We start from the raw sequence: 22538 nt of genomic DNA, 5'->3' as shown, positions 1-22538 counted from the left end.
TTAATTTGGCATGGTTCTATATTTAAGAGATCTTATGTGCTCTTGGATCAAAGTGGTTATACAAAATTAAATATGCTTCAGATGACAGTACTAAAAAACATAAAGCAAGATTTGTTGCTTGAGGTCTTACACAAAAAGCAGGCATTGACTATGAGGAAACTTTTACTCGATACACTTCCATAAGAACAATTATGCAATTGCAACATCTAAAGGATAGAAGATACATCAATGGATGTCAATAATGCATTCCTAAATGGTATCATTAATGAAGACGTATAAATTGAACCTGAAGGCTTTGTCATGAAAGATAAGAATTTGTATGTATGTAAACTCAAGAAAGCCCCCTATGGCCTCAAACAAGCACCTCAAGCTTTGTATGAAAGAACAGACAGCTACCTCTCCAAACTAGGATACTCTAAAAACAAAGTTGATCCTAACATATACTTCAAAATATCAAATAATGACATGTTAATACTTGTTTTATATGTTGATGATCTTTTGATAACAAGTGAAGACCACTTAATTGAAAGATGCAAGGAAGATCTTATAGTCGAATTTGAAATGAAGGATCTAAGCCTATTACACTATTTCTTGAGTCTAGAAGTATGTTAAAAGAAAGATCATATTTTTCTAAATCAAGGAAAGTACATGACACCTTGGCTAGATTTGGAATGATGGACAACAAACCCCTAGCAACTCCAATGAAAACAAATCTACACAAGCTAAACAAAAAAGCTATAAATTCAAAATCTATTGACCCCACTCTCTACAGACAAATCATTGGATCACTTATGTATTTAGTAAATACCAAGCCTTATATCTTCCATGCCACCAATGTTTTAAGTCACTTCATGTGTGAACCAAAGAAGATTCATTTGATGGCTGCTAAACATTTCTTGAGATATCTACGTAGAACCATCGGTCTTGGTTTGGAATCAGCTATTATATCACGGTTCAATAGAAAACAACCCACATTTGCTTTGAGTTCCACCGAAGCTGAATATATGGTAGCCTCAATGGGAGCTCATGAAGTAATATGGCTAAGGAAGCTATTTATTGGACCTTTTGGAAAGCAATTAAATTCTACAATTATTTATTATAATAACCAGAGCTGCATCAAACTTTCTGCAAATTCTATCTTTCACAATAGATCAAAGCACATTGAGACTCCTTACCATTATATAAGAGACATGGTTGACAGAAATGTTATTAAGCTGATTTACATCAGCACTAATGAGCAAAATGCTGACATTTTCACCATGCCTCTTGCAAGGTTGAAAATAGAGTACTTCAGAGGTAAACTTGGTATAACAAATTTGTAGATACTTTTTACAAAAGTTATATGTATATTTATGAATAACTTCAAATTGTTTTTTGCAAACTTGTGTTGTGAAAGGTGACGATCTTTCGTATGTGTAAGATCACTATTGTAAGGGACAACCTTATCAATAGTTGATCTATCTTCTAACATTAAAATATTGGAGCGAAGTGTTATCTATGTTCTTTAGGCCGGATTTTGTCAGACACCTTAATAACCTTCATGGTTCTTTGGGCCAGATTTTTCCAGACACCATAATTTTCAAGTCACATTTAAAGTAATATTTGTTTTTGCGTTATATCTTTTCAAATGTCTTTCTCACTAAAGAGGGAGTGTTGAGGATATTAGCCTCATAGGAGATTAAACACACACACACACATATATATATTACTGAATTAACTGTCAGTTTCTGAACATCATATAATATCGTCCATCTTTCATATGAGACGATTTTGTTTCATTTATAATACCACATCTAATATAATTGGTAACTCTTCATGATTGGGCATTATGAACATGCCGATCTTTAACACTGTTGTTAATCACCAAGTGGTTATGAACCGGTGTGTTGTGTATAATATTAAATATGTGTAGAGGCATGACTACGTAGGGTCATGCCCCTACGAAGTCACGTCTCATACAAAAAATATATTTCATTTAGGACTGCAGAGATATATCAATAACTGTGGCATATACATCTCAGTCTGAATATAGAATAACTAGTCAGGTCTGTATCCCTGTACAAGGAAGATCTGCTGACATAAAAGAAGAATACAGAGAAGAAATATAAGTTAGGTTGTCTCCACCAACCAAGATCCAAACTTTACATATTGTAATGCTTACCCTCTATAGTCATTTTACTTGTCCTTCCTAAGCATTTTATCTATGAAATTGGCATGTAAATAAATTTGAAAACCTCTTCTTTCAGGATTGGAACAGAATGCAAGTCCAACAACCATGATATTACCAATCAGTCTATATTTGATTACTACTGAGACTTTGTCCAATAAATAAAGAGAGTTTATTTAAAATAATTGTCATTATTTACAATTTTAGTGTGCCCAGACAGGTTACATACTATAATCTATCTTATCCTAGAGAAGTAGTGGAGGTCCATGATAGTAGCCAAACAAGCAAAATTGTCTATTCTTTCTTCCTCTTCAAGTTGGATCTAAATGCCATATCAATATGCCCAATCCTTAGTGACACGTGCAATTCTGAAAAAGGTGGAAAGAAATTAAACCAGTTGTTGAATGACTTCCATAAGAAGGGGTCATGTACACAAAAAAGATGCCTCGCTTGGTACTGACCCTAAAATACTTTTTCATTTATCTTTTAAATACAGATCAAAATATAATATACAACTTGGAATCACGAATACATGCATCTTTGCATTGCAAACTTATTTCTACCATTACAAAAATAAGATGAAGACTTGAGGATATGGTGAAACACATTAAGTAAAGCATTCTAGTTATTTTTACCCTCTAATAAACAAAATTAATGAAAAGGTGAGTTGTCGATCTTTAACTGACAAGTATAATTATACAAATGCAGGTTCTAAAGCTGCAGAATCTTCCCTTTGCAATATATCTGTACCAGGAAACTGTCCGATATCATGTCCATTAATGGGCGTGAATTCCTGGTGTAAGCCTATAGAAAAATCATCTGGGTTTGACCCACCACTAACAGTGGCAAAATAGTCTGCAATCTGCATATAGTCAAAGAAGATAAAAGTAATTAATTTAGTGATGTAAGGGGAAATAGTGTTATCATACAAAAGCAACCACCATGCAAACATGAAAGAAAATGAAAATCACCATGGCTCAACCTAATAAATGTTTGGCTACAAAAACAAAATGAAAATAATTCCCAAGGCCATAAACCGATGGAGATTTCTACTAATATCTTTGAAAAAATTAATGATATAGAACAATTAAGAAAATTCGAGTTTGTCAGCAGATATTATTAGACATGGATAATAAAACATGTATCACAAATCCATGCAAGAAGATTGTCTTCTATGATCCAAAGAGAAAATAGTATCATTTCACATTTCAATCAACGAACCTTTCAATCTTCATGGTATCAATTGTTTGATTAATATTAAAAAGGGAAGCATTTTATCATCATAGACTTTTGTTTCTCGTAATACAACTTTCCTCAATATAGAGTTCAATCTTTTATAGCCATTGTTCAGCGGTTTCTCTTATTAAATCACTCGCATAGAGTATCTGGAATCAGAATTGAAATATACCTGGAATGGACTCATCCAATGTACTGCATTTTTCACCCTGAATTGTCCAAGTACATCACAGGATATATCTGGGCAAGTCTGGGGAAAAAATGTAGTAATCCAAATCAATCCAAGTGATTTGGCAGGCTTTTAAAACTTTTTTGGGGAGGTCCTCAAGTTTGACCTGTCAAGCTGAAACCTAATTCTAAACACATTTTCAAAACAAAACACACAAACTAGATACACTTGCCTCACTTTTATTCTTGCTTTCACTGCATATATGGAGACGAAGATTGATCATTAAAAGTTCCAAACAGGTTGGACTGTGCTGTCATGACGATTGTAGAGAAAGATTCTTGGAACAGAAGTGTGTTTACTATTTGTTAAAAAAAAATTGGGTCTATACAAACCCTCTTTTTTTTCCATCATTCTTCTACAAGTAAATGAGCTAGGATCGATTTCGTATTGAAATATGTTGTCTACCAAACTTCTTGTCATAATGATTACAATTGGAGCCAATTATGGCTCCATGGACCAATCCCACTTTGAACTAGATGTGAACTCACCCCTGTATAAGTATGTTGAGTCTTGATGTGATGGGGCAAAGTCCAATCGGTCAATGTTACGTTCTCACTTTTGGTCACATTGGCATTGTAGTTAGCTCCAGCTTTATCACTGTGTGACAGTGCTGTCCGAGGGGGTGTTTAATGTTGGAAAAGATATCAATTGGTCTTGAGGACTCCCATGACACTTGTTTAATTGAATTCCAGCATTCGGCACTTCTCCGAGATTCATGGAGAGAGCATCTATTTATAGAAAGTCAAACAGTTGCCTCGATTTTCATTGTTCACCATTGGTATCACTCCAGTACTGTCAGACTTTGATTTTGAAATTTTTTACAACTTAAGTGAATTTTGAGTTTTAATATAATTATTTCACTAAGGTTGCTTAATTTTATAAAACAGTTTAAAAAGCACCTTAGCATAATAGGTCATTAAAGAGAATTTAAAGTAATTCATGGATACTTAAAAGGTGGCCTTGAAAATCAATTACTATTATTATTTTTTAAAATTATAAATTGGTCTTTTCAAGCCAAAAAGAGGTTATTTAACAAAATTTGAATTTCTAAATATGTCTTCCCAAAAGTACAGTGGGGAAAAGTATAAAAGGAGATTCAAAGAGTTCATTTGGCATTATGGACATTAGTGTTATTTTCTCTTGTAAAACTCTTGTGGTTTTGTGGGATTGAACTTGTTACATCTCAGCCTTCTTGAGGATGACAATCCCAACAAAGAAGATTAATCATGATGATGAAAGATCCTCCATGGTTAATATTTGCAGGCATTATAGAAGTTTTCTAATTTGTGAATGACATCATCTTGGAGTTGAAGGATGATTGCAAGAAAGAGAAAAATTCCATTTTGGAAGAAATGTTGGAGAATGATGTTTATGCCATGGGAATAATTATGTCTGAAAATTCTTCTCATCAAGTGTTGTAACGTCCCCAATTTTTAATAAAATATTTTAATTAGGTTAATTAATTAAATGGTCCTAAAAAATTAAATAATATCACAAGACATATTTAATGTTAAGGTTGTAGCTTTAGTCGGATTGATTCAATCATGAGATACATTGTTGTCGGTAAATCACCATTTAGACAAATACTCTTACCTCTATATATATATATTATTGTTAATATATTATTATAATCTAATGATGGTTAACCATAGAGACATGTCTCTTCATGATACATGTCTCCTCTCATATTTATAAGTCATTCAATTCACCATCTGGAAAACACTAATAAAAATAAGAGTGTTATTACATTGGCAGAAAACGATCCCCATTACGCAACATGGTATCAGAGCAGGCTGTAAATGTAACAATATAAAGTATGATAAAAAAAAATTCAATTAAGAAAAACAGAGAACTATAAAATATCATCCCTGGTCAAAGATAAGGAAAAAGACATAATGCAAAGAGAGATACCCACAATGGAAGGAATGAGAAGATACGAGAAGATCCAGGGCAGCAGATAATTTACATAGTTACACCACCCTATGAGATGGGGGGACAGGGGCCTTGATTTGCAGGCGGTGGGGCGATGGCAAGAGGATGATGGTGGGGGACACGGGGGAGGCAGGGGGAGCAGAGTGTATATACTATACATATGGTACTTAAAATGCTAGTTATTAAAAGATGTGCTACAATTATACAATATACGACATAAAGAAGTAAAAAACTTAAACATTGAACATTGCATTGAAGTTTTGAACTAGAACATCATGATTCATGATTAAATGACAAACAATGAATATTCAACATCAACAAATGAAAGAGTGTCAAATTATATAATTTTAAATTTATAATATATATCAGTCTTCAAATATAGAAATACAAATGTGAATAAAAATAAAGAATAGAAGCCTTTTGAACAAAGGAGGAGGAAGGAATGGGCCCCACATCCCATTATAACAAAAATAGAACTAAGAAAATATTAAAATAATGCCTTATTTTATTAATGTTTTAATGTGCTCCATCTTGTTGCCACAGGAGACGTCCCGGCGTCCCCCCTCGCGCCCCCCTGCACCCCCAGGAGACACGGAGACGTCTCGCTGTCTCCGGCAGAGGTGGCGCTTTGAGTGGCGCCGCCCGAAAAACCATGACATCTTGCTCTTGTCTCGGGTGCGTCCTCATCTTTGGTGCAGCCCAGTTTTGGGGGGGAACATGTCCCTATGTTACACTGATAATTTATCTAGTCAACAATAAATATATAGACATCCTAGATGCTTAAACGCCATCAACCTCAAATAGGAAAAAATTTAAGGAGGATTGGCGAAATATACCTTAGTAAATAAGGGAAAAGTATTACAATGTTTAGCAAACCATTGCAAGACTACACACATAATGAGAGCAAAGAATCATAACGAAACTCTAGTGTTTAATATAGATGACAATAATCAAAATATGTGCAAAATTGTAGATATACAAAATGCAGACAAGATATTGTTCCAATTGTTTAAATTTCTCCAAAAAATCCTTTTGGAAATGTTGTAGGAAGTGCCGAGCACGCAATCTGAGCCCTACATAACCCACTTCAAGTTGTTTGGATTAAATCAACACCTTCCACGTTTGGGAATGAGCACCATTACATCAATGGCCAAACAAAGGATATCTTAGGGCAATTTTTTCTCCTATAAGAAAGCATGAAGAACCCTTGAAATTTCAAAATTATTGATAGAAACTGCATTGATCTTCTAATTTTGGACAAATATTTGCTTTGAAGTTACACATAATATCACCATGGCAGAGAATGTTTCATGTGGAAATTATAAAGCACTCGTTGGAAATTATATGTTGTCTAAATTACACGACGATGTAATAGAGTCTAGATATCATTTTTTGAAGCATCCTTGAATTGAAATGGTTTCCAAGTTTCGTTGAGTTTGCAAGGAATGGAACTACCTGCTATCTAGTATGAGAACCAGTGGGAGGATTAATCTTGACAACTAATTGCCCAAGAACTTTGGGCCAATTTTTGTACAATCCGCTTATCAAAACACTGATATTCCAACAATAAAAGTGTAGCGACAGACATTTATTAATATCATTAACAATAGTATGAAGATGATATAAATAAACATTGACTAAAAGATTAAGCTACGACCTTTGCTGTAAGACTTTGGTTGATAAAAGGGGACCATGGGACAAAACCATTATCTGGAAAATTGAATATTTCAATACAAACTTGCATGAGTATTTGGATACTCTTCAACAGAAGCATTTCAATCTGAATGATGGTTCATGGGATATGAGTTATTCAAATCTAGGTGCACAATTGGAGGCAAAATTGGGATTGTGTAATGTTCCTGTCATAAATTAAATTATTAATCAAACATTGTTAATGGGCTGATTGATTTAGTATATCTCAAACCCATTTTTATTTTTGTTTCCGTAGATAAGTGTTGCCGTTGGCTATCTTCGTACACCCTCAGAAAGGTTTCCGACGTATATTTAAGCACGGCTTGTAAGTAGTTATTGGTATGAAATTTGGATTATTTCTTTGTATTACAAATTCCTATTGGGATTCTCTGTTGTTTGCCATTTCGGAAGTGAAAGATCTTCCCTATTTGGCTCTCGTGGTTTCGGTGGGATTCGACCCTCACCCTATTCCGTCACTTGTAATTCTTTGTTCGGATCTAGAAAATTGAAGCACCATCTTTGTTGCATATATATATATATATATATATATATATATATATATATATATATAGAATTGTATTGAATCATTTATTCTATCATTATATAACATATTTGGTGAGTGTATGGTCTTAATATTTAGTGCAGCTCGATCTTCACATTCCGATAGGCCTCCAAGCCTACTGTACAACCTCATTCGTTGTTGCTCCCTGTAATCTGCCTTTCACATACCGTACGACCCTCAAAATCTTACCATAAGGACTTTTAGTTTTCTGCGTACCGTCTCCAAGGTAAACACTAGAAAATAACGTACGGCCTATCTCCCTTCCATCAGTACAGCCAGCTGCACGTACGACCACCAGCCGCTACACTCATCATAGCAATTGCCTATTGTACAACTCCCCAAACACCATACGGCCATACTTCCTTCCGTAAGGCCTTCCTGCAACCCCTTCTATACGGCCATTCAATGTTCTAGCTATTAGGCACACAGGACAAGTAGAACATTACAGTGGTATCAGAGCTTCAATCCTACCAGCTTGTGGATAGTGAATGAGAGTTTATAGCCGGAAGAGAAGAAGATCCCATTCGGTTGATACAATAGCGGTAGAATCAGAATCCACGGCTGCCGAACTCGTAGCGCTACTAAGAGAACTTGTGAGGAATCAAGCATAGATCAATGATACTCAATGATTCATGGAAGAAACTCTCAAGAAATTGGCAGATAATAAAATATCTGGTGAACAAAATGGTCACATCGCATACTCGGTGTTGGGTAAAGCAAACCCTCATCTAGCACGCTCACAACCTTCCATACCATCTTCCTCCCATGGACGGAGGCACCACAGCGAGGGAAGCAGCCAACCTTTTGGAGAAGTTCAAGAACAGTTGTGAGAAGACTGGAAGAATGTGAATTTTGAGGAAGATATATCTTACAAAGACTACACAGATCTAAGAATGAGATATTTGCGAGGTAGAAACCGGGGATATTTTAACGATGATCTCAAAAAGAATTTGAGTGAAGTAAATGTCTCCATTTGACAGATCTGGATCCATATCTACCCAAGCGTGGTTAATGAAATTCAATACTTACTTCCAACTTAATCCTATGCCAGAAGAAGCAAGAAATTTGAGGCATTACACTTGGAGGGAGTAGGGCATGAATGGTGGCATCACAGCACCATCACACTGGGGCATGACCATATAATTACCTATGCGGAATTCACTGAGAAATTGATAGATCGATGTGATGGTAAGCATCTGGAACTTAATTTCAAAGAATTGGCACAACTGATGCAAACTGGATCGATTGACTAATACATTACGAAATTTTAGAAACTCTTTGTTTTGGTCACAGACATTCCCAAAAGAAGACGGATATTGCTTTTCATGGATGGACTGATAGAACCACTGAAGGGTTGGGTAAAAGGGTTCAATCCTGCCACCTTATCGAAGGCCATCAAAAAGACTCAGAGTATGGCTTCATCATCGACGTCATCCTCTCAAGGGTACTCATATTCCAAACCACCAGTGTTTCCGAGGGACAGATAATAAACTTCTGCAGAAGAAGCTGTCGTTAGAAGAAGCTAGCAAACAGGAGCTCCAAAGGAAGAAACTATGTTTCAACTGCAAGGGATCGTGGGAACCTGGGCACAGATGCCTCGAGAAAGGAAAAATTCACCACATTGAAGTCGTGTCTAATGATAAGGACAAACACAAAGATCTACCCTCCGAAGACAACCATCCCCACAAGGACACCAAAATGGTTAGTTTGAACCGTACGGAGAGAATTTGAAGTATTTCTTCAACACTCAACTTCCTGAAGTCAACTTTTTGTTGAGAAGGGTTGCTCCTGCAACATTGGCTCTCGCAAAATCTTTGGCAACTGAGATTGAAGATGATTTGATACTTGCGAGGAAGACTTGCAAAGATGCTAGCCGATTCAAGAACAATTCCTTCTTGGATCCTCTTCATCGGGCACATCTAATTCACTGGTTTAGAAGCTGGCAACTAAACTTCTTGCTCTCTAGAAGCAGATATCCCAAGGTCCATATGCAACACCATATAAGGATATACCAAGGCGACCTTATCCTAATGTTGCAAATAATTATGCAGCTAAGAATAAGAATAAGCTTCCTCCTCCGGAGAGGCTTGCACTCAAAGCACCACCAAGTAACACAGCTACTGGTTACTTTGAAGCTGATCCAATGAATGATAATCAAGATGAATATCCTTCCGAGGTTAATGCTGCCCTGTATCATGATGATCCTCAAGCAGCTGGTGACTCTACTATTGGTTACGTGCAGTACAATGATGAAGATCATGAAATGCATTTTGCACAAGCTTATGTGATGATGAAATGTTCACAATCTAAGTTGCCTCAAAAATAAGAGGCTAAAAAGAAGTTGGATGTTCCTCAAATGCCTGTCACTATTACGAAGAGGAGAACATCACTGCCTAATCTACCTAATGATCCAGCTAAAAATCACGTGTTGATCAACCTTCTCCTGCATCATATGTTTCAATGTCCAATTTGCCTAAAACTCAAGTTGAAAATTTAAATTCTTCCTTAGCAAATTCCTTCCAAGCTTTTGATATCATAGATCATGCTAAGAAGACCAAAATTCAAATGTCTAAGGTAGAATACCTACAAGCTTATCCGGATCAATTGGATAGACTTGCTAAATTTGTCAAAGAATCCCAGCCTACCCAAACTCATTTGGTTGCTCTTGAAGTCAAAAATATGCCAAATAACTTAGTAACCATTCCATCCTCAGATCCAGGAAAGATTGAACCTTTCTATCTTTCTCTTTTGATCAATGGTTTTGAGTTAAGCAACTGTGTTTTAGATTCCGGTGCCTCTGATAATGTCATGCCTGCCAAGGTTACAAATACCCTAGGTTTGACTTTAACTAAGTCTTTTGGTAGCTGTTATTCTATGGAGAACAATTGCCCTTGAAATGGCAAATCAAAGATGCTCGGTTTACCTTTGCGTCTTTCTGAGACAAAAAGATCAAAATGACGGTCTTAGTTGCTGATGTACCAGCCTCCTATGGTATGTTACTTGGTCGCAATTTCTGTAAAGTATAGGAGAACTCAACATGGATATGACTAAAGCAAGAATACCTGTTAAACGTGTTATGCAAAAATTGTATCCCGAAAGAGAAATGAAGTATGTGATAGTCAAGTCCAATGATCCACATGCTCAGATTCTTTATGAATCAGCAAGGAGGGAAAATTACTATCTACATGTTGATAAAGTGTCTGAATTTGCCAAAGATTGGACTGATTCTAAAAGTTCTTCACTACTATCAGACACTGAAAGATTTGCTGATGTTGTTGAAGTCATAGAGGAAGATGTCATTCCCAAAGAAAAAGCTATTCTTAAAGATGATCCTATGGATTGTCTTAAAGATGAAGAAATGCATTCTAAAGGTGATTCTAGTGATTCTCTTCAAAGAAGAATCATTTTGAATGATTTGGGTGCAAGTATAAGTAGCTCTACTACTGTTTGGGTTATGGAATTTGATGGTATTTGTGCTTCTATGGGATCCGATGCTAGAGTTGTTTTCATATCCCCTAATGGTGAATTCTTCCCTTTTTCTTACAAGTTGCAATTTCCTAACACCTATTACATGGCTGAATATGAAGCCTTGATATTGGGATTGAACATGGCGTAGGCTAGAGAAATTCAGAACTTGCATGTTAAAGGAGATGCCAAATTGGTAGTGTGTTAAGGGTCAATATACGCCAAAAATGACCGACTTAGACACTACCGTGATTTAGCTTGGGATTATGTAATGTACCGTACCTTCTATAACCCCTTTTAATCAATGCACCAATTCCTGAACTGAGGCCGTACGGTCTAAAATCTGCAGGCTGGATACTAATCACTTCAAATCTAAGATTGAATTAACAATGTGCGAAGGGGGCGAGCAAACTGGAAGCATTGAAGGTAACCTTACAGCAAAAAAACAATGTCCGTACGGTGGGTATGGACAATGCAGTGTACGGTGACTGGGTATGGTACCCATACAGTGTCCCAAAGTCCGTACGGCAAGATACCTCTACGGTGACTAACCGTACGTTGAGACCAATGTTCGTACGGTGGGAACAAAGGCCGTACGGCACGAAAGTGAGGGGGGTCTGTACGGAATGGCGAAGTATGAAGTCGTACGTTGTAGTGGGTGTCCATACGGATTTGAAAGGTGAATGCGAGTTGTTGGGGATTGCAATGGCCATACGTTAGGAGGTGAGGCACAACAGTTGAGTTCTTAACAGTGTGATTTGTAGGTAGGGGAGGGGAAGTGAGCCATACACCATAAACATCAATCGATATTATTTAATTAATGGCAAATAATAATGTAAACACCATGCAATGCCCGTACCAATTTGGATGAACATTCGCAAATTGATAAGTATTTGCAAATAATGAGAGCACTCCAATTGCCGGATACAAACCAGATGAACACTGACAAAATAGGGTGAGGGTTGATTCCCACCAAAACCGTGCAAGCTAGATAGGGAAGGTCTTTCACTTCCAAAATGGCGAACAATGCCGAACTCCAACAGGAATCCGCAGTACAGAGAGATCAAATTTCAAAAGCATACCTATCGACTACTGCAAGCTGTGCTTAAATACCCAGCGGGAAAAGCTTTCCGAGGGTGTACAAAAATTAGCCGACGGCGACACAAACTACTATGACAAAAATTAACTTTGGGTCCGAGTTAAACAATCGGCCCGTTACACAAAAATAATTAAATACATTTATTTCTGTTTGGGAACATTACAGTCCTCCCCTCCCGAAATTTGCTTGTCCTCAAGCAAATGCAGTGCCGGATGCTGGAGGACGTGTTCGCCTTCCCACGTTGCATCGTCCAGCGATAGATGTCGCCAACGTACCAGGTATTCTCTCACCGTTCGGTTACGCAAGACTTTTTTGCGTACTTCGAGAATCTCAGTAGGTTCCAAGATGAATTTCCCCTCATTGAGTGGTGGAAGATCTGTAGTGACAGAGATGTTTTGCCTGATAGCCTTCTTCAGACAAGAAACGTGGAAGACATTATGAATGTGACTACCTTCGAGAAGCTCTAGTTCGTACGCTACCTAACCAATGTGACGGATCACGCGATAGGGACCATAAAACCGGGGCTTTTGTTTTTCCTTCCCTGTTTCCTTCAATGAGGACTATAGATAAGGCTGTAGTCGGAGATAAACCAAATCCCCCACTTCAAAACTCCTCTCTAATCGATGTCTGTTGGCATATACCTTTTGTCGATTTTGTGCCTGCTGCGGGTTTTCTTTCAAACTCTTCAGAATGTCTTGTCCTTCCTGAAGCCAATCCTTCGCCTTTGGAGCGCGGCTGTCGCTCAACACTGTATCGAGGAAGAAGAGTGGTTCGTGCCCGTACAGAGCCTTGAACGGCGTCATTCCGATCGACATGTGATAAGTGGTGCTGAGACGTAGTTCCGTAGATAACCTTCGAGCCATTTGTTCACAATTTCAGTTTGGCCATCTGTCTATGGGTGGTAACTTGTGCTCGATGATAGTTTAGTTCCTACCATCCAAAACAGTTCTATCCAGAAGATACTGATGAAGCGTCTATCCCAGTTGCTGACGATGTTCGGGGTAACCCGTGTAGGCAGAAGACTTCTCTGAAAAACAGATCGGCAATCTGTGCAACCTGAAGGCCTGAAAGGATGGCGAGAAGTGAGCGTACTTTGTCAGTCGATCAACTACCACAAAGATGCAGTCCCTTCCGTTCACCTTGGGAAGACCTGTTATGAAATCCATTGATATACTTTCCCACTTATGTTAGGGAATCGGCAGAGGCTGTAGCAGTCCAGCAGGAAGAGTGCGTTCGGATTTGTTCTGTTGGCAAACAGTACATGCTCTGACATGCTGCAATACATCCCCTTTCAATCCCTTCCATGAGAACCTTTCCTACATACTTCTATAAGTTTTTAGGAAGCCGGGATGACCAGCCAGAGGGGAGTCGTGCACGTGCTTCAGGATCTTTTTCTTCAACTTTGATTCAGGCACTAAGTAGATCCAATCCTTATAATAAATGATATCATTCACCACCTTATATCGATCATCGTGGATGTGACCATCCATTATCTCACAAGCGAAAGTATTCTTGGAATATTCCACCAACAATTGTGCCTTCCAGTCGGCTAAGATCTGCTCTAGTGAGCAGATGGTGGCTCTTTGAGACAAGGCATCTGCAACAACATTATTTTTCCCCTTTACATATTCAATATCAAAATCAAAAGATTGAAACTTGCTTACCCATTTTTGTTGCCGTTCGTTAAGATCCTGCTGCTCCAGGAAATATTTCAGATTGTTGTGATCCGTACGGACAACAAACTTGGCACCAACCAGGTACTGCCGAAACTTGGTCAATGCGTGAACAATGGCCAACATTTCCTTATCATAGATGGAATACAGGCGCTCGGCTGGTGTAAGCTTCCTGCTCTCATAGGCGATGGGGTGTCTGTCCTGCATCAAAACTGCTCCAATGCCTTCCCCTGACACGTCCCATTCCAAAATGAATGGTCGGGTGAAGTCGAGCAATGCCAACACCGAACAAGTGCTCATGGCCTCTTTTAACCTTTCAAATGTGAATTGCGCTTCTTCATTCCACTAGAAAGCCCCTTTCTTCGTCAAATCTGTTAAAGGCGCGCTGAGCTGAGAAAAACCTTTGACAAATCTCCTGTAGTAGCTGCACAATCCGAAGAACCCTCGCAGATCAATGAGTGATTTCGGGGGAGGCCAATCGAGGATAGCCTGGATCTTCTCCTGATGCACTTGAACCCCATATTGACTGACAACATGCCCCAAGTACAATATCTCCGTCATTCCGAACTCACATTTGGATTGTTTGGCGAACAGGGACTGTTCTTCCATGATACTTAGAACCTTGTTCAAATGTTTCAAGTGCTCCTCCCATGTCCTACTATAAATGAGAAGATCATCAAAGAACACCAACAAATACTTACGCAACTGCTTGTTAAAGATGTGGTTCATGCATGATTGGAATGTAGCAGGTGCGTTGGTCAGACCGAACGGCATGACCAGGAACTCATAGTGTCCGTAATGGCAACAGAAGGCCGTTTTCTCCGCATCCTCTTCCCTTATTCGGATCTGATGGTATTTGGAACGGAGATCTATTTTTGAGAAATAGACAGCACCATATAGTTCATCCAGCAGCTCATCTATCCTCGGCATGGGGTACCTATTCTATATTGTCCTCTTGTTCAGTGCGCAATAGTCCACACACATACGCAATGTTCCGTCCTTCTTCTTGACCAACGCCACTTATGATGCAAACGGGCTAGAACTAGGACGGATCCATCCCTTATCAAGTAACTCCTGGATCGTCCGTTCGATTTCATCTTTGAACTTCTTCGGGTGGCGGTACGGTGTGGTTATAACAAATTTCGCTCCTGGTTCCAACTCTATTGTATGTTCAAATCCTCGATGCGGCAGTATGCCAGGAGGAATATCCATGAAAACCCTTTCATGCTTACTTAAAACATCCTAAAGCTCTTAATCTCGTGGAGGTGTTCTGTGCCCCTTAATAGGTTCTGCCGAGATGAAACATTGTGTAGCCCACGCAACATCATCATGCCGTAGGATTGCCTCCATCCGATGCGCAGACACTTCCTTCGGTCCTTCATTTGCCATCCCTCGAAGGACCACCTTCTTCCCATTAGCCACGAAAGTGAAGTCCATTCGCTTGAAACTCTGAGTGTATTCATCAAGTGTCTCCATTCACTCTATGCCGAGGATGACCTCCATGTCGGCCAAATCCACTATGAAAAAATCCTCTGTCACCGTGTGATTTGCCATTGTGATGCTCAGCTAAGGAACTAGGTGCGTGCAGGGCAGGAAAGTCCCTCCGGCAACCTTGACCTGAAAGCCCACGTGTGCTTCCATCAGAAGATTTCTTCGCTGTACTAAAGATGAATTTATGAAATTCAATGTAGCTCCGCTATCCAGCATCACTGTGATCCTATCCCTGAAGGGTACCTCGCACACGGAAAACTGTGCACCTCGGATTGCCAGCCAAGGCAATGGATCCTCCATGTTTTATTAAAGCGGCAATCCTCTCCGTATGGTTGATGTTGGCCATGTCAATGTCGCCGCTAGGTTGGATGTCTTCCACTGGCGTTTCCTCTCGATCCTGCTCATCTTCTTCATCGGACATCACTTAGATATAATGAATTTTCCCTTTCTCGAGACATCGGTGGCCAAGTTCCCAAGGCCCCTTGCAATTAAAACATAACTTCTTTCTTCGGAGATCTTGTCGGGATGCTTCATCCAGTGATGGCTTCTTGGGCGAAGGTTTGTCCCTCGGAAACGTCGGCGGTTTCAAATGTGAATGAATCCGAGAGGATGAGGACGATGCTGACAACAACGCCATGCTTTGTGCCTTACTGATTGCTTCTGTCAAGGTTGACGGGTTGAATCCTTTCACCCAACCTTTCAGTGGTTCTGCCAGTCCATCCATAAAGAGAACAACCTGCCTTCGTTCAGAGATCTCTGTCATCAACACAGAAAGTCTCTAGAACTCCGCGATGAACTAATCTACTGATCCCGTTTGCCTCAGCTGTGCCAGATCTTTGAAATTGAGCTCAGGGTCTTTTCCATCAAATCGTTCAATTAGTCTCTCCGTGAACTCAGCATAAGTCCTTATTTGATCATGCCCAAGAGTGATAGTGTCGTGGTGCCACCATTCCTGCGCAATGCCCTCCAAGTGTAACGCGGCAAATTTAATCGCTTCTTCTTCGGGCATAGGATTTAGCTGGAAGTAGGTGTCGGCTTTCATTACCCATGCTTGCGCTGAAATGGAGCCTAAACCATCAAATGGAGACAGGTTCACCTTACTCAATTTTCTCCTTAGGTCATCGTTAAAATATCCTCCTCTGTTTCCACCTCCTGCGTATCTCATTCTTAGATCTGCGTAATCCTTGTAGGAGATGTCTTCTTCAAGATTTGCATTCCGCCAATCCTCCCGTATTTCCTTGAAGGTTGGAAGTCTCTCTTCGTGATGTGTCTCAGTCCGTGGTGGGAAAGTCGGCATGGATGGTCGAGAGTGTACAGTGTGAGGGTGTGATCTGCCTGCCACTGAATCTGTGCTATGTCCATTCGGTTCTCCAAAAATTTTGTTTTCCGCCAACTTTTTGAGAGTTTCTTCCATAAGCCGCTGAGTATCAGTGATTTGTGCCTGGTTCTGTGCAAGATCACTCAAAAGTGCAATGAGTTCGACACCTGTCGGTTCTCGTTCCCGTTCCTGTTCTTCAGCCATTCGATAAACAGAATGTGTCCTTCTCTTCCGGCTATAAACTCGCATTCACCGATCACAGGCTGGTAGGATCGATTGCTCTGACACCACTGTAATGTACCGTACCTGCTATAACCCATTTTAATCAATGCACCAATTCCTGAACTGAGGCCATACGGTCTAAAATGTGCAGGCTGGATACTAATCACTTCAAATCTACGATCGAATTAGCAATGTGCGAAGGGGGCAAGAAAACTGGAAGCACTGAAGGTAACCTTACAGCAAGAAAACAATGTCCGTACGGTGGGACTGGACAATGCAGTGTGCGGTGACTGGGTATGATACTCGTACAGTGTCCCAAAGTCCGTACGGCAAGATACCTGTACGGTGACTAACTGTATGTTGAGACCAATGTCCGTACGGTGGGAACAAAGGCCGTACGGCACGAAAGTGAGTGGGGGTCTGTACGGAATGGCGGAGTATGAAGTCATACGTTGTAGTGGGTGTCCATATGGATTTGAAAGGTGAATGCGAGTTGTTGGGGATTGCAATGGTCGTACGTTAGGAGGTGAGGCACAACAGTTGAGTTCTTAACAGTGTGATTTGTAGGTAGGGGAGGGGCAGTGAGCCGTACACCATAAACATCAACTGATATTATTTAATTAATGGCAAATAATAATGTAAAAACCATGCAATGCCCGTACCAATTTGGATGAACATTCACAGATTGATAAGTATTTGCAAATAATGAGAGCACTCCAATTGCTGGATACAAACCAGATGAACACCGACGGAATAGGGTGAGGGTTGATTCCCACCGAAACCGCACAAGCCAGTTAGGGAAGGTCTTTCACTTCCGAAATGTCAAACAATGCCGAACTCCAACAGGTATCCGCAGTACAGAGAGATCAAATTTCAAAAGCATACCTATTGACTACTACGAGCCGTGCTTAAATACCCATCGGGAAAATCTTTCCGAGGGTGTACAAAAATTAGCCGACGGCGACACAAACTACTATGACAAAAATTAAATTTGGGTCCGAGTTAAATTAAACAATCGGCCCGTTACACAAAAATAATTAAATACATTTATTTCTGTTCGGGAACATTACAGATTACATCAAGCTATTTGATGGTTTCAATATTTTAGTGATCCCTAGAGAATTGAATCACAGAGCTGATGCACTTGCTATTTCAGCCACTCTGCTACTTCCACATCAAGATTTTGAAGACAACATATCTGAAATACAATTGGTCTATCGACCAAGTATTCCAGATAATTGTGAACATTCGCAAGTGTTCAACAATGATAATCAGATCATCAACTTTCTTGAAACAAAGGAAGGTTTTGACGATGTACTTTGAAGGAGGTGAATATGACCCAAATGAAGTTCTCTCTAAAATAGATCCAAAAACTGGTCATGAAGTCATTCAACTTAAAGGGAATAAGATTCCGAAAGGTTTGGTTTCCTTGGAAAAGCTATTTGAAAAACATCATAGGCATATTAAAGATCGAAAAAAGACAAGGACCAGGGCTATGGAACAGTACGAGAAATACAATATTGGAACAGATGAAGACCCAAAGCTGGTTAACATTGGTAACTGGTTGCACGAAGGGGAAGGAAAAGTTTATAACTCTACTTTGTGAATACAAAGATGTCCTAGCTTATTCTTATGAAGATCTTAAGTCTTTCCATTCGAAAGAAGTATAGCATGATATTCCTCTAAAGTTTGGTGCAGCTCCTTGCTGCCAAAAGCAGAGGCAATATAACCCTAAGATTTCAGGTACTATTTTGGCTGAAATTCAAAAGATGCTTGAAGCAAGTATCATTTTTCCTATCCATCATTCATCTTGGGTAGGCAATATCGTTCCTGTCAGAAAAAAGAATGAAGAAATTCGCATATGTGCAGATTTCCGCAATCTCAATCAAGCATCTCTCAAGGATAATTATCCATTGCCAGTCATGGACCAAGTTTTGCAAGCTGTTACTGGTTTCAAGATGTTGTCTATGTTAGACAGTTTTTCTGGATATAATCAAATTGAGATCCGTGAAGATGATCAATATAAGATGGCATTTACTACCCCATGGGGAACTTTTGCATATAGGCAGATGCCTTTTGGTGATTTTATTACTTATCTTGCTGATTTTATGCATGTAATTGCTTAATGATTACCACTTTTTGAAATCTTTGCAATGAAAAGTGCATTTTTCCTTTAAAAATGAAGAAATTGTTCATTTTCCTACAATTTCGAATTTGAGTGTTGAAGTGTATTGCATATTGGCATGTTTGAGTCACTTTCCAAAAGTACGATTTACTTTGTGTTTTTGTGTTTTGTGTTTGCTTGCCAGTTTTCTCCACTTTGGTGAAGTCACAAGTTCTTCCAAGAACTTGTTGCTTCACTTCATGCGAAAGCATTATCACATTCCACATTCCATTTCTGTGTCACAACACCTCACCTCTCATTCAACGAATGCAATTACATGTTTTCCATCTCATTCACCATCTGCACATGCATGTAATCTCATTTTCTACTTCCATTTTCACTCATCTCACTTTTTGCATCCATTCGCACGACACGATTACATAAAATGTCTTACGTGTAATTGCATTCAAAAGATTTGATTTTGATTAAAAGTCACTTATTGAAAAGTCAAAAAGATGTCATTTTCATCTCTCATGTACTTTGACTTCCCCTTTTCACCAAAAGTGACTATAAAGCTCATTATCCCTTTTCCATTTTTCATTTCTCCATATGCATTTGCACCTCCATGAGCAAATACATCTTTTTGCTTCTTTCCATGCTTTCCATCTCATCCTCCATTCGCACTTACATGTGAAGTGCATCCTCCTTCCACATTCACATCTCATCTCACCTTTCATATCCCGTTACATGTTGCACTGACATGTACTCATTTTTCATGCAATAATGCCTTGAAAACTCTAAGTCATATGTGAAATCAGCAATCTTTATTTGCACGCATGCCCATGCATTTCCACCTTCACACTTTCTCATTTCATTCCATCTTCAATATTTTCCACCTTCATAACATTTCATTCCGCTTTTTTTTCATTTCATTTCCATCCATTGCATATGCATATGATTTCTTCGAGATCATTTCGTTGGACCTACCAAGTTTCTAATTTGTTTCCAAATCTTTGTTGATCACAAATCAACTTGTATTGCAATTCCATCTGATGATGTATTTATGTTTTGGGATTTCTGTGTTGCAGTACAAGCACAAGAAAAGTCCTCACCGTCAAAATCCAAAGGCAAAATGAAATATCAAAATGATAAAGAATTGGCTCATGCAGCTCCTCCATCAGAAATATTTATTCTAGATAATATGATGGACACAAAGATTGGTCATGTAAACGTAGCTGATTTTCTACAGAGAGTTGAAGCTCCAGCTAGTAATGAAATGAAGCATATCAAGAGAAGTAACATTCACTTGGTATCTACATTTTCTATGGCGGCCATAGAACCTAATTTCGTTTTTGGATGTGAACGATGGTTTACTCCAAAGACAAAGACTATCAAAGATGCTGACGACAAGGTTATTATTAGCTTTGATCCTGAAGTCATTGAACAAATCTTCAAAGTTCCACATAAAGCAGAATGTGCAAATTTGACCAAAGAATCATTTCTGGCATGCTAGAATGGGCAAAAAGGTGATTATCAGAAGTATGTCAACCTATATTGGTTAGACAATAAAAGAAAAAACTTCTCCAAATGGCAAAGATCGTTCATCGGTCTAACTTCAAGCAAGAATATAAGAATCTAATCATTGAACTCAGCAGAATTTGTGGCCTTATAGATTCTTCTGATTTTAAGCCATGGATGTACAAGTTCATGTTTCAAATCAAGCAAAATAAAGAACGCATCTTTTGGGGAGAGCTCATTAGTACTGCACTTTGCCAATAGATATGCAACGTGGGAATTTCAGTACCTTTCTACATGACTTCTTAACTTGTTTACATTGCTGCTGCTATGGGATCTTTCTCTAGTCTTTCAATAGATCATCTTTAATTTCCTGTTTGGGGTTACTATGACCAAATCACTTTGGCAAATAGTAAATTTCATTACAGAAGAGTCCAAGATGCCTTCTCTAGGCATTTCCGGTGCTTGTTCAATAAACATTTATCTATCAAAAGAGTATCTAATGCAGCATGGGAGAAGGTGAACCAATACGGCTGCATTTTTATTCAGTTTCCCACATTCACATACTTGAGAGTTGGATATTCCAAAGGTGAGCCGTATACCTTACCTAAGTATGCTACAAATCGAATTATTCTGATGGAGCTAGCTACATAGCTCATGGATGTGCAGAATGATTAGCATGCTATGCATAGGTCTGATTTCGGCATTACCTCAGCTAAACCTTTGGCTATTGGCAACTATTCGATCATTTTTGTGTCTAAAGCGAAGAACATGGAAGTAGAGTTGCAATTGATCACCTTGAAAAAGTTCAAGGCCAGATTTGACTTTGACTACCGAGAGATGAACTCTCAAATGAAAAGAGCTTACACTCATGTTCATCGCATCGAGAACATCTGGATTGATATGAGAACAAAGCTTGACATAATGAAGATGGACTACTGCAGATTAACCCTGCAGCAGATAATCGATCTTAACATGTTGGAGATCCCTTCAGATTTCCAAGTTGAAGATGATGGCGACATCTTTGATCTGGAATTTCATCAAGCTGGCTTTGATAAGAAGTCCCTCTTCCTATTCAGTGATAACAAAAGGAAGGTACATCTATCATGGATAGATTTCAATCCATTTTAGCAAACATCAACAAATGGTTGAAAAATAAAGGCCTTAAAAAAGTAAATGCTAAGATGGGCTTGGATTGTGGAAGTTTTGGTCCTCCTGGCAAGAAGTCATAGCTGGAAATCACAGGGAAAGATGGTACTTCATCTTTTGATGTTAAGGGTTCCCTCAAATTCAAATTGAAGGGTGGAAAAGGAACTAAATCATCTCAAATCTTTGAACCAATTCAAGAATTAATGGAAGAATTAGAAGAGGAATTGGAAACAAAATCTGATAAAGAAGATTTAGATGAAGAGTGGGAAATCATGATCATATCTCCTCCAAAACCTGCACAAACTTGTACATCTTCTATACATGATGAGTCTTTTCTACATGAAGTGGATGACAATGTGGATTCATTCTCCACCGTTTTTACTCCTATTCCAATTTTGGAAGTCAATACAAAGGCTTTTCCTATTTCTTCTATTGCTCCTTGCATTCCTACAAATGAACAATATGAACAATTAGCAAATGTGTTTAAGGATTTTCCGACTCCTACCAATGGTCATGTTTCCCAACTTGATACATCTTTGACAAATTTCGATCTTTTCATGATGGAGTCTTCTCAGCATGTTCCTAAGCCTTTAGTTGTGCAAACTGAATCTTGTTCTGTTACAATGGAAATACAATCAGGATCAATGCCAATGGTCTACACTATATCTGCTTCTATGCATGAAG

General features: G+C 38.8%; 1 protein-coding gene across 3 annotated transcripts in view; it reads right to left on the bottom strand.

Moving 5' to 3' along the window:
* Window positions 1-2316: 2316 nt before the first annotated feature.
* The window catches only part of LOC149552956 (FAD/NAD(P)-binding oxidoreductase family protein), a 257647-nt gene continuing 237425 nt past the window's right edge, over window positions 2317-22538 (bottom strand). The window contains exons 8-9 of one of the 3 annotated variants that reach the window (XM_089788498.1): window positions 2850-3029; window positions 2317-2535 (exon numbers count right to left, since the gene is read on the bottom strand). In XM_089788498.1, coding sequence (XP_089644624.1) covers window positions 2862-3029 — 168 coding nt within the window. In that variant the 3' untranslated portion in view covers window positions 2317-2535; window positions 2850-2861. Of the gene's footprint in view, window positions 3030-22538 lie in introns of all 3 variants that reach the window. The other 2 variants (XM_089788497.1, XM_089788499.1) reach the window with 2 other exon arrangements.

Source organism: Cupressus sempervirens, chromosome 6 (genome assembly GCF_028749045.1).
Source record: "Cupressus sempervirens isolate cs-2001-9-10 chromosome 6, ASM2874904v1, whole genome shotgun sequence".
Taxonomy (NCBI): domain Eukaryota; kingdom Viridiplantae; phylum Streptophyta; class Pinopsida; order Cupressales; family Cupressaceae; genus Cupressus; species Cupressus sempervirens.
The sequence above is the reverse complement of the archived record's forward strand: the minus strand, read 5'-3'. Positions and strand labels throughout refer to the sequence as shown.